The sequence below is a fragment of the Oncorhynchus nerka genome, linkage group LG7 (assembly GCF_034236695.1).
Source record: "Oncorhynchus nerka isolate Pitt River linkage group LG7, Oner_Uvic_2.0, whole genome shotgun sequence".
NCBI lineage: Eukaryota > Metazoa > Chordata > Actinopteri > Salmoniformes > Salmonidae > Oncorhynchus > Oncorhynchus nerka.
Genome location: NC_088402.1, coordinates 56,093,077 through 56,105,300, shown reverse-complemented (window position 1 = coordinate 56,105,300; position 12,224 = coordinate 56,093,077). Strand labels below are relative to the sequence as shown.

Here is a 12,224-nt window from a genome sequence, read left to right as displayed (position 1 = left end):
ATCATGTTATGGGTATGCTTTAAAAATAAACTAAATAGAGCTAAGCACAGGCAAAATCCTAGAGGAAAACCTGGTTCAGTCTGCCTTTCCACAGACACTGGGAGACAAATTCACCTTTCAGCAGGACAATAACATAAAACACAAGGCCAAACATACACTGGAGTGGCTTACCAAGATAACATTGAATGTTCCTGAGTGGCCTAGTTACAGTATTGACTTAAACAAAAACAAAAATTGGCTTGAACATCTATGGCAAGACTTTAAAATAGCTGTCTAGCGATCAACAACCAACTTGAAAAGAGCTTGAAGAATTTTTTTAAAGAATGTGCAAATATTTTACAATCCAGGTGAGCAAAGCTTTTGGAGCGACTTACCCAGAAAGACACGCAGCTGTAATCGCTGCCAAAGATGATTCTAACACGTATTGACTCAGGGGTGTGAATACTTATGTAAATTAGATATTTAATTTTCAATACATTGTCAAACAGGTCTAAAAACATGTTGTTTTCACTTTGCCATTATGGGGTATTGTGTAGATGCGTGAGCGAGAATATTTGAGATGTAATCCATTTTGAATTCAGGCTGTGGAATAAGTCAAGGGTGTGAATACTTTCTGAAGGCCCCGTCTGTGCTCTACCATTAGCAACTGTAATTTCATTTTTAGACGGCACTAAGAGCTACACAACAGGTGCTCAAGCTGCGACGTTAATGTTTCTAATGTGCAGGTTATTCTTGAATTACAGTGGCATTTGGCCAAGGCATTGGAGAAAATTAACTTCATTTTTCTAGTTTAATGTATTTGGGTACATTTTCCCCATTCTAAATAAATTAACATGGTAGATTTTACAAATTTTACCATCACGTTAACATTGTGCCATCAGGTGGATTATTAACACCAAGGATGGTAAAACCAATGAGACATTTTAGGTAAATAAGGATTTTCTGACATGGAGGCCACAAATGCTCAAATCTAAAGTGAACAATCCTTTAAAAATAATATGATTAATTATTTTGCTCACAATGTTTTTTCCCCCTTCATCTAAACACCAACTGACACTGGATTTAGACACACCAAGTTAACAATGGAATCCGTCAATTTATGACATACTATAAGGGTGTGATTAGCTAAGAGTTCTCTTTAATATAGACCCTTCCCCGATAACAGTTTGCCACTGAAGTCCTTGTTAATCTTTGTAATGAGTGATTTTCAAGGCGGTAACACCAATGACATGAAACTGAGTGACACGTTATACTAGTAAAGAAAATAGGTATTTAAATAGCCTTTGTTTTAATTGATCTATACAATATATTAAATAGTTTAGTTCACTTTCTAGCATTCATAATAATAGATAGATACAGCATCTCTAAAACACTACAATTCTACACATCACTAGTGGGACAAGCCAATTTGCATACACAAAGTACTTTAAACAATGCCTAAACCCACAGTTCTGCAGGATAAAGGACTTGCATTATGTTCTACCATTTATAAACAGTTCAGTATATACAAAAACATTTATGATGTGTAACTATGTCATTTTATATGTGTTTTTCATGGTTGCAAAGGCAAGCGATGCAAATGCCACCGCAATTCAAGAACGACCAGGGCAGTACTCGTGCCTGGCTTCCATTCCTATGTCCGTCCCTTGAAGGTGTCCATGCAGGTGTAGCACCCTGAGAAGCGATGGATCTCCTCCAGGGCCGCCTGAGGCAGGAGGCTGTTGGAGAAGAGAATGGAGCATGTTTATCTAACAGAGATAGATCATTGAACCACACTTAGATGAAGGTGAACTTTGTCTGAGACCTGAAGACTTGTGTTAGCTCCCCAAGCTAATCCCTAGGGCTTTAGTTCAGAGGGCTAACACAGATGTTGGCACTCAGAAGACCCAGTGTCACCGCCTCATCTAACTTAGTAGTAGGCTACTCTGGTGTCGTGCCTGGGATTCGGTTCCCCTACCTCTTGAGGATAACGAGAGCGTGCATGGTCCATGGTAAGTAGACGAACGGCGTGTTGGTCCGGACGGCATCCACCGTCCGCTGGGCCACCAGCTCAGGATTCAGCGGTGGGAAGAGCTGAGGGAATCTGGGGGATGAACACATTACAACACTTTACCTTCACTTCACTTTTATTTAACCCTGTAAGTCATATTGTCAAATGTGTCTTGGTGTATTTCTTTCACAATATCGATTCATTCTTCCTGTTACTGATGTGTGAATGGGATTGGTCCGTGTAGACATTCCATTCATTGCTTTCTATGGAACCTCTGAGTCCATGTGTCAATTCTGTGTGCTGACTGTGCTTACTGGCTGACCCACTGTAAAACAACTAGAGTGCCATATATGGTAGACTCAATATATGGTAGTACCAATGTATGGTATCCCATGGTGGGCACACTCACCTGACTTTCATGCCCTGAAACATGTCTGTGTTGGTGTGGAAGGGGAGCACGGTGGTGCAGCCCACCCCTGGGCAGTCCAGCAGGCCCAGGGTCAGGCTCTCCATGAAGGCCAGGGATGATGCCTTGGAGGTGCAATAATCTATGGCCCCCGGGATGGAGGACAGGGACAGGATGGAGTTGATGCACACCACGTGGCCATGGCAAAGTTCCAGAATGCGGGGTAGGAAAGCTTTGGTGGTCTGGAGAGAGGGAGAGAGAAAGAGAGAAACATGACCGTCTGCACATTGTTCTGCTCCACTCACTACTATTCCCAAGCCATTCATTCACACTTCTCTCAAAATGAGTTCCCTTCCTACCTTTAGGAATTCGCAAGAGGAGGAGAGGAGTTGGAGCACTCAGAGGGAATTGGGGAACCGAACCTGTTCCACATCCCATCAGAGCAAATCAGAAGACAAACTCCAACATCATGAGATCCTTCTAACAGTGTCAGCAAGCTTTCTCAGGTACCAGCATTTGATTTCAGATCTATTGATTCTTTAATTATTTTTATTTAACCTTCATTTCAAACAGGGAGTCATATTGAGACCAGTAGTAGATAGAGTTCTAAAAACATAACTTCTCCCCTTCATATATTGTGGTATCAACATAGTGGGGCAAAAAAGTATTTAGTCAGCCACCAATTGCGCAAGTTCTCCCACTTAAAAAGATGAGGCCTGTAATTTTCATCATAGGTACACTTCAACTATGACAGACAAAATGAGAGAAAAAAATCCAGAAAAATCACATTGTAGGATTTTTAATGTGACTGGTACTGTATGTATATATATATACACTGCTCAAAACAATAAAGGGAACACTAAAATAACACATCCTAGATCTGAATGAATGAAATATTCTTATTAAATACTTTTTTCTTTACATACAGTGCCTTGCGAAAGTATTCGGCCCCCTTGAACTTTGCGACATTTCAGGCTTCAAACATAAAGATATAAAACTGTATTTTTTGGTGAAGAATCAACAACAAGTGGGACACAATCATGAAGTGGAACGACATTTATTGGATATTTCAAACTTTTTTAACAAATCAAAAACTGAAAAATTGGGCGTGCAAAATTATTCAGCCCCTTTACTTTCAGTGCAGCAAACTCTCCAGAAGTTCAGTGAGGATCTCTGAATGATCCAATGTTGACCTAAATGACTAATGATGATAAATACAATCCACCTGTGTGTAATCAAGTCTCCGTATAAATGCACCTGCACTGTGATAGGTCCGTTAAAAGCGCAGAGAGCATCATGAAGAACAAGGAACACACCAGGCAGGTCCGAGATACTGTTGTGAAGAAGTTTAAAGCCGGATTTGGATACAAAAAGATTTCCCAAGCTTTAAACATCCCAAGGAGCACTGTGCAAGCGATAATATTGAAATGGAAGGAGTATCAGACCACTGCAAATCTACCAAGACCTGGCCGTCCCTCTAAACTTTCAACTCATACAAGGAGAAGACTGATCAGAGATGCAGCCAAGAGGCCCATGATCACTCTGGATGAACTGCAGAGATCTACAGCTGAGGTGGGAGACTCTGTCCATAGGACAACAATCAGTCGTATATTGCACAAATCTGGCCTTTATGGAAGAGTGGCAAGAAGAAAGACATTTCTTAAAGATATCCATAAAAAGTGTTGTTTAAAGTTTGCCACAAGCCACCTGGGAGACACACCAAACATGTGGAAGACGGTGCTCTGGTCAGATGAAACCAAAATTGAACTTTTTGGCAACAATGCAAAACGTTATGTTTGGCGTAAAAGCAACACAGCTCATCACCCTGAACACACCATCCCCACTGTCAAACATGGTGGTGGCAGCATCATGGTTTGGGCCTGCTTTTCTTCAGCAGGGACAGGGAAGATGGTTAAAATTGATGGGAAGATGGATGGAGCCAAATACAGGACCATTCTGGAAGAAAACCTGATGGAGTCTGCAAAAGACCTGAGACTGGGACGGAGATTTGTCTTCCAACAAGACAATGATCCAAAACATAAAGCAAAATCTACAATGGAATGGTTCAAAAATAAACATATCCAGGTGTTAGAATGGCCAAGTCAAAGTCCAGACCTGAATCCAATTGAGAATCTGTGGAAAGAACTGAAAACTGCTGTTCACAAATGCTCTCCATCCAACCTCACTGAGCTCGAGCTGTTTTGCAAGGAGGAATGGGAAAACAATTCAGTCTCTCAATGTGCAAAACTGATAGACATACCCCAAGCGACTTACAGCTGTAATCGCAGCAAAAGGTGGCGCTACAAAGTATTAACTTAAGGGGGCTGAATAATTTTGCACGCCCAATTTTTCAGTTTTTGATTTGTTAAAAAAGTTTGAAATATCCAATAAATGTCGTTCCACTTCATGATTGTGTCCCACTTGTTGTTGATTCTTCACAAAAAAAATACAGTTTTATATCTTTATGTTTGAAGCCTGAAATGTGGCAAAAGGTCGCAAAGTTCAAGGGGACCGAATACTTTCGCAAGGCACTGTAGTTGAATGTGCTGACAACAAAATCACACATTTGATTTCCATTGATAATTTTTGTATCAACCCATGGAGGTCTGGATTTGGAGTCACACAAAATTAAAGTGGAAACCCACACTACAGGCTGATCTAACTTTGATGTAATGTCCTTAAAACAAGTCGAAATGAGGCTCAGTAGTGTGTGTGGCCTCCACGTGCCTGTATGACCTCCCTACAACGCCTGGGGATGCTCCTGATGAGGTGGCGGATGGTCTCCTGAGGGATCTCCTCCCAGACCTGGACTAAAGCATCCGCCAACTCCTGGACAGTCTGTGGTGCAATGTGGTGTTGGTGGATGGACCGAGACATGATGTCCCAGATGTGCTCAATTGGATTCAGGTCTGGGGAACGGGCGGGCCAGTCCATAGCATCAATGCCTTCCTCTTGCAGGAACTGCTGACACTCCAGCCACATGAGTTCTAGCATTGTCTTGCATTAGGAGGAACCCAGGGCCAACCGCACCAGCATATGGTCTCACAAGGGTCTGAGGATCTCATCTCGGTACCTAATGGCAGTCAGGCTACCTCTGGCGAGCACATGGAGGGCTGTGCGGCCCCCCCAAAGAAATGCCACCCCACGACTAACCCACCGCCAAACCGGTCATGCTGGAGGATGTTGCAGGCAGCAGAACGTTCTCCATGGCGTCTCCAGACTCTGTCACGTATGTCACATGTGCTCAGTGTGAACCTGCTTTCATCTGTGAAGAGCACAGGGTGCCCGTGGCGAATTTGCCAATCTTGGTGTTCTCTAGCAAATGCCAAACGTCCTGCATGGTGTTGGGCTGTGAGCACAACCCACCTGTGGACGTCAGGCCCTCATAGAGTCTGTTTCTGACCGTTTGAGCAGACACATGCACATTTGTGGCCTGCTGGAGGTCATTTTGCAGGGCTCTGGCAGTGCTCCTCCTGGTCCTCATTGCACAAAGAAGGAGGTAGCGGTCCTGCTGCTGGGTTGTTGCCCTCCTACAGCCTCCTCCACGTCTCCTGATGTACTGGCCTGTCTCCTGGTAGCGCCTCCATTCTCTGGACACTACGCTGACAGACACAGAAAACCTTCTTGCCACAGCTCGCATTGATGTCCCATCCTGGATGAGCTGCACTACCTGAGCCACTTGTGTGGGTTGTAGACTCCGTCTCATGCTACCACTAGAGTGAAAGCACCGCCAGCATTCAAAAGTGACCAAAACATCAGCCAGGAAGCATAGGAACTGAGAAGTTGTCACCACCTGCAGAACCACTCCTTTATTGGGGGTGTCTTGCTAATTGCCTATAATTTCCACCTATTGTCTATTCCATTTGCACAACAGCATGTGAAATTTATTGTCAATCAGTGTTGCTTCTTAAGTGGACAGTTTGATTTCACAGAAGTGTGATTGACTTGGAGTTACATTGTGTTGTTTAAGTGTTCCCTTTTTTTGAGCAGTGTACTTTTTTGCCCCATTGTAATGTGGAAAGATGACTCTTATATTTCAAATAACTGAAACATATCCAAATTCATAAAATGCTTCAATACATAAAACAAGCCATAACGAATTAGTACTTTCCTGTATCAACATACAGTACTAAAGGAAATATATTTTTCAACACTCACCCAGAACTGGCCCAGTGTGTTGATGTGTTGAGTCTTCATCAGGGCATCATCGTCACTGTCCATCAGACTCTTCCCATGAACCACTGCTGCATTATTCACCAGAATGGTGACGTCACCTACCTAAGAGACAAAAATAAACATTCTGTTAAAAGGCTTACCTCAGTTTTATTACTTTGTTTCCCTTTGTATTAAATTGCAAGACTGATAAGTGAGCGATAATTATGTCTTATTTGAATCCTTGTTAAGCCTATCGAACAAGTGGGACAGTAGCGTCCCACCTCGACAACAGTCAGTGAAATTGCAGGGCGCCAAATTCAAAACAGAAATCCCATCATTAAAATTCCTCAAACATACAAGTATTATACACCATTTTGAAGTTAATCTTCTCCTTAATGCAACTGTGTCAGATTTCAAAAAGGCTTTACGGCAAAAGCACACCATGCGATTATGTTAGGTCAGCACCTAGCCACAGAAAAACATTTTCCAGCAAAGGAGAGGTGTCACAAAAGTCAGAACTAGCGTTAAAATGAATCACTTACCTTTGATGATCTTCATCTGATGGCACTCCCAGGTCTCCATGTTAGACAACAAATGTTTGTTTTGTTCGATAAATTTCAGCTTTATGTCCAAATACCTCCTTTTTGTTTGCGCGTTTAGTCCTGTAATCCAAATGCACAATGCGCGGGCACTTAGTCCAGACAAAAAGTCAAAATAGTTCCATTACAGTTCGTAGAAATATGTCAAACAATGTATAGAATCAATCTTTAGGCTGTTTTTATCATAAATCTTCAATAATATTCCAACCGGACAATTCCTTTGTCTTTAGAAATGAAAGGGAACTCGCGCTCACGGCCTCACGCGTGACTAAACTAAAGGCTTTACAACCAGACCACTGGTTCAAACAGCTCTTATTCGCTCCCCCTTCACAGTAGAAGCCTGAAACAACGTTCTAAAGACAGTTGACATTAGTGGACGCTTTAGGAAGTGCAATATGACCCTATAGACAAGGTATAATGGTTAGGAAATTACTTGAAAAACTACAAACCTCAGATTTCCCACTTCCTGGATGGATTTGTCAGGTTTTCGCCTGCCATATCAGTTCTGTTATACACAGACATTATTTTAACAGTTTTGGAAACTTTAGAGTGTTTTCTATCCAAATATATATATTATACGCATATCATAGCTTCTGGGCCTGGGTAGCAGGCAGTGTAAATTGGGCACGCTTTTCATCCAAAATTCCAAATGCTGCCCCCTACCCTAGTGAAGTTAGACATGCTCTGGAACTTTGGTGACTAAGTGTTTTTTTTAAACCTCCAGCTTTGGGCTGAATGTGTCACTGTGTAGTTCATACATGCATAATCTATGAGCAGAATTGCTGTCTTACCTCAATTAGCCACAAAATCCCTAGTTTGAAAGCGACTTTTTTTGGAAGCTGTGACATTTTTTATTTTATTTTCTAGCCCTCGCCATTTGAGTGACAGGTAGGAAGATGCACACATAGCAGAGAGAGCCATGACGTGGTGCATATATCTGCACATACCTGACTGACGTAGTACACAATTTTCATGGACTACTTTGGTCGTGAGCTCTACTTTCAGAACTACTGGCTAAAAAGTATACAAAGTACCAGAAAATCTAGTGACTCCCCATCCCGCATGCAGGAGCGTAATCGTCGCCTGACACTAATTAGCATAACGCAGCGGACATAAATATCCCTAGAAAATACTCCTATTCATGAAAATCACATGAAAATCACAAATTAAATATATTGAGACACAGCTTAGCCTTTTGTTAATCACCTTGTCATCTCAGATTTTCAAAATATGCTTTACAGCCAAAGCTAGACAAGCATTTGTGTAAGTTTATCGATAGCCTAGCATAGCATTTTGTCCAGCTAGCAGCAGGTAACTTGGTCACGGAAATCAGAAAAGCAATCAAATTAAATCGTTTATCTTTGATGAGCTTCGGATGTTTTCACTCACGAGACTCCCAGTTAGATAGCAAATGTTCCTTTTTTCCAAAAATAATATTTTTGTAGGCGAAATAGCTCCATTTGTTCTTCACGTTTGGCTGAGAAATCGCCGGGAAATTGCAGTCACGAAAACAGAAAAAAATATTCCAAATTAGCTCAATAGCAACAGAAACATGGCAAACGTTATTTATAATCAATCCTCAAGGTATTTTTCAAATATCTATTCAATAATATCCATCGCAACAATTAGTTTTTCAGTAGGACCGATTGGAGTAATGGCTACCTCTGTATTTTACGAGAGAATCTCTCTGGCAGTATCAAGTGACCACTTGCGCAATGTAGCCGCTTACGGGTATTCTTCAACATAAATGCGTAAAACTACGTCACAATGCTGTAGACACCTTCGGGAATACGGAGAAAGAGTAATCTGGTTGATAGCCCATTCACAGCTCAATAGGGACTCATTGGAACGCAACGCTTTCAAAACATGGGGCACTTCCGGATTGGATTTTTCTCAGGCTTTCGCCTGCAACATCAGTTCTGTTATACTCAGACAATATTTTCACCGTTTTGGAAACTTTAGAGTGTTTTCTATCCTAAGCTGTCAATTATATGCATATTCTAGCATCTTGTCCTGACAAAATATCCCGTTTACTACGGGAACGTTTTTTTTCCAAAAATGAAAATACTGCCCCCGGGTCACAACAGGTTTTAAAGCTGATACATCATACATCCCTGTAAAACACTGTACAGTGGAAGATCCCAAAGGCAACCTTCGAAAGACTGGTTGGACTAAATGATATAGGAACTGGGTTGTTCATTTGGCTGGGGCTACAGGATATCGGAGGTTCTCTACAGTACCTTCTCTCGGACCACCTTGGCCTGCTTGTACACCTCCTCGCGATTGGCCACGTCACACAGGAAGTAGTGGCACTCAACTCCGGTGGTGAGAGAGATCTCCTCGCAGGTCTCCTTCAGGCACCTCTCAGTGCGGCCCCACAGGATCACCTGACAACAGGCAGACAGGGGCGAAAGGTCAAAAAGAACAGTCTATTGGCCTGAGACTGGGAATGCATATTTGGACTTCTTTTCCCCCCCTTTTCTCCCCAATTTTCATGGTATCCAATTGTTAGTAGTTACGATCTTGTCTCATCGCTACAACACCCATGCGTCCTCTGAAACACAACCCAACCAAGCCACACTGCTTCTTAGTACAGCACGCATCCATCCCGGAAGCCAGCCGCACCAATGTGTCGGAGGAAACACCGTGCACCTGGTGACCTGGTTAGCGTGCACTGCACCCGGCCCGCCACGAGTCACTAGTGTGCGATGAGACAAGGATATCCCTACCGGCCAAACCCTCCCTAACTCAGACGACGCTTGGCCAATTGTGCGTCGCCTCATGGACCTCCCGGTCGCGGTTGGCTGCGACAGAGCCTGGCCGCGAACCCAGTCTCTCTGGTGGCACAGCCCTAGACCACTGCGCCACCCGGGAGGCCACTTGTGTCATCTTGTAGGAATCACAAATAAAACAGGCTTTCTAGGCGGCAAGAAAAGTGTGTTTTGTAGATTAATGATCATTGCATGCATTTCTTAAACCAGTGCTCAGGTAGTTCAAGGTATGAAATTATATTCTATTACGTTAACATCTTTCCCATCTGTCTGAGATTGCTGTGCATTGTAAAGTGCTATATCTTGAATGGCTCATGGAGGAGGCATTGGCTAGAGATTTTGAGCAGACACAAGTTCTTTGATTTGCAGTTTGAGTGAAAACCAGAGACAAAGATCTAATATCCGTCCCCAGAGGGACCCCGTACACTGATAACCTTGGATGTCTAACTACTGGCCCCACTACACACACACACGACACGCATGCACAGACACATTCACCAGACTCTCACACAGACACATAGACAGAGATAACCATCAGATCATTTTACAACAATGACAAATGCGTCGGTGATAAAAGGAATATTTTCACTGAACCGAACTGTGCCTTCCACTACCCTGTCAGTGAACTTTCTTGTACAGTCACTGGGGACCCGGAGAGGCTAGAGTTGAGGTTAAAAAGTCAAATATCATTGTAGCACTACGGAGCCAACCGCCCAACCTGTCATCAACCCATTGTAAAGCACAGGGACTGAGGAAACACCTGTGTTTGTGTGCCTTTACAATCAGGGACTGAGGAAACACCTGTGTTTGTGTGCCTTTACAATTAAATGAATGGGGAAGGGAACACACTACACATCATACATCCACCAGGTCAGCTAGGGGGCGAGAGGAGTTCAGGCTCCGTTCCACTAGCCTACTTTAGTGAGTACTTGTGCTTTCCCAATTACATTTCACATGGAAAACAAACACACCGAGAGAGACTGATAGACACGTTTTTAATAGAACTGAAGCTATCCAACAATACAATAGGTTTTGAAGTTGTGCTTGCATCAAATAGAGTATAAATTATAAAACATCTCCAAACAGCTCTTTCTTCTCCCCAACTTTCACATGAGGTAAAATGTTAATGGATTCTTGTTCATATTCTATTTTTTTTTAAACAAGATTACATAAACTGTACAAAGTGATGTGAGCACGCTACAGTGGTGGATGACTGTTTTGCAGTAGATTGCTTTTCCATTGTGCGTTTATCATATTGATGATATGCGCAATGACGCACAAATGCATAATAGCGCACAGGGATTGTTTACCTTTTTTGCCCCATGTTTTGCGAACTCTTTCCCCAAATGCCGACCGATGCCCCGTCCACCGCCGGTGATCAGCACCACCTCTCCACGTAGGTCCTTCCGTCTGCTCGGGAGCAACAACCCAAAGCATGCTTTTAATATGCAGAAGAGGATGTTGAACGGGAAAATCAAAGCGTGTCCCAAGTTATTTAGTTCCATTACGACTTTGAGGTATAAAGATGCCTTTTTCTGAGAATACAATTGGACTATCCACATAGGCAATGTACACCTTCCCAAAGTGCGTGGATGCCAGATGTTGGAATTTTAAGTCTTCTCCATAACACTACCCCTCTACGACAGAATTATCATCACTCCAGTTTGAGGTTGACACATAAGTCTCTGTTATAATAGGCACAGTACGAACATGCAGTGACAATAGCTGACATTGAGTGCCAATGCCAACCATGCGTGCGCCAAACAACCAACAATATTTGGATTTTACGTCTTCGACTATGTTTAGCCTTTTCAATCCCAGCACTGTCTGACTACGGGTATGACTACAATATGGCTTTATATAGCCCATTAATGTTGATTGACAGTTGTTGGAGATTAAAGTCCCTCCGATTTAACTGTGAGTTAACGGCTGTTGCTCATTTTCCTTCTCTCCACCCCCAAGAGAGCTGCGAGAGGAGAAAGTCGCATGGGGAAAAAGTATGAATTGCAGAGGACAGGGGTTGCATGATCAAGTTTACAACCACCACTGTATTTATGTTGTGAATTGCCAATAGGCTGTCATAACTATATAGAAGTTGCCTATGTGTTATCTGTAGCCTATAATTGAAATTGCCTTGTGTTTGAATACACTGGTGATTATCCTGATGAAAACAGCTTGGCTGTCGAAACGTTGGTAATTACATTTTTGCATCTGAGGTCCTAGAGTGTGAGTCTCTCTAATTTTCAAGTTTTCTACTCCGCTAGCCAGCACCTCGCCTAAATAGGTGTGCGTTTATTTTTCTT

At 42.6% G+C, this 12,224-nt stretch overlaps 1 protein-coding gene across 1 annotated transcript; it reads right to left on the bottom strand.

The window, feature by feature from the left end:
• Positions 1-856: 856 nt before the first annotated feature.
• On the bottom strand, positions 857-11,869 carry LOC115132008 (short-chain dehydrogenase/reductase 3-like). The gene is made up of 6 exons (XM_029664168.2): positions 11,232-11,869; positions 9,391-9,537; positions 6,555-6,674; positions 2,400-2,638; positions 1,958-2,083; positions 857-1,718 (listed from the first exon to the last, which is right to left on the bottom strand). Exons 1-6 carry the CDS (start codon positions 11,481-11,483, stop codon positions 1,634-1,636), a joined length of 969 nt encoding a protein of 322 aa, XP_029520028.1. The 5' UTR covers positions 11,484-11,869; the 3' UTR covers positions 857-1,633.
• Positions 11,870-12,224: the final 355 nt, after the last annotated feature.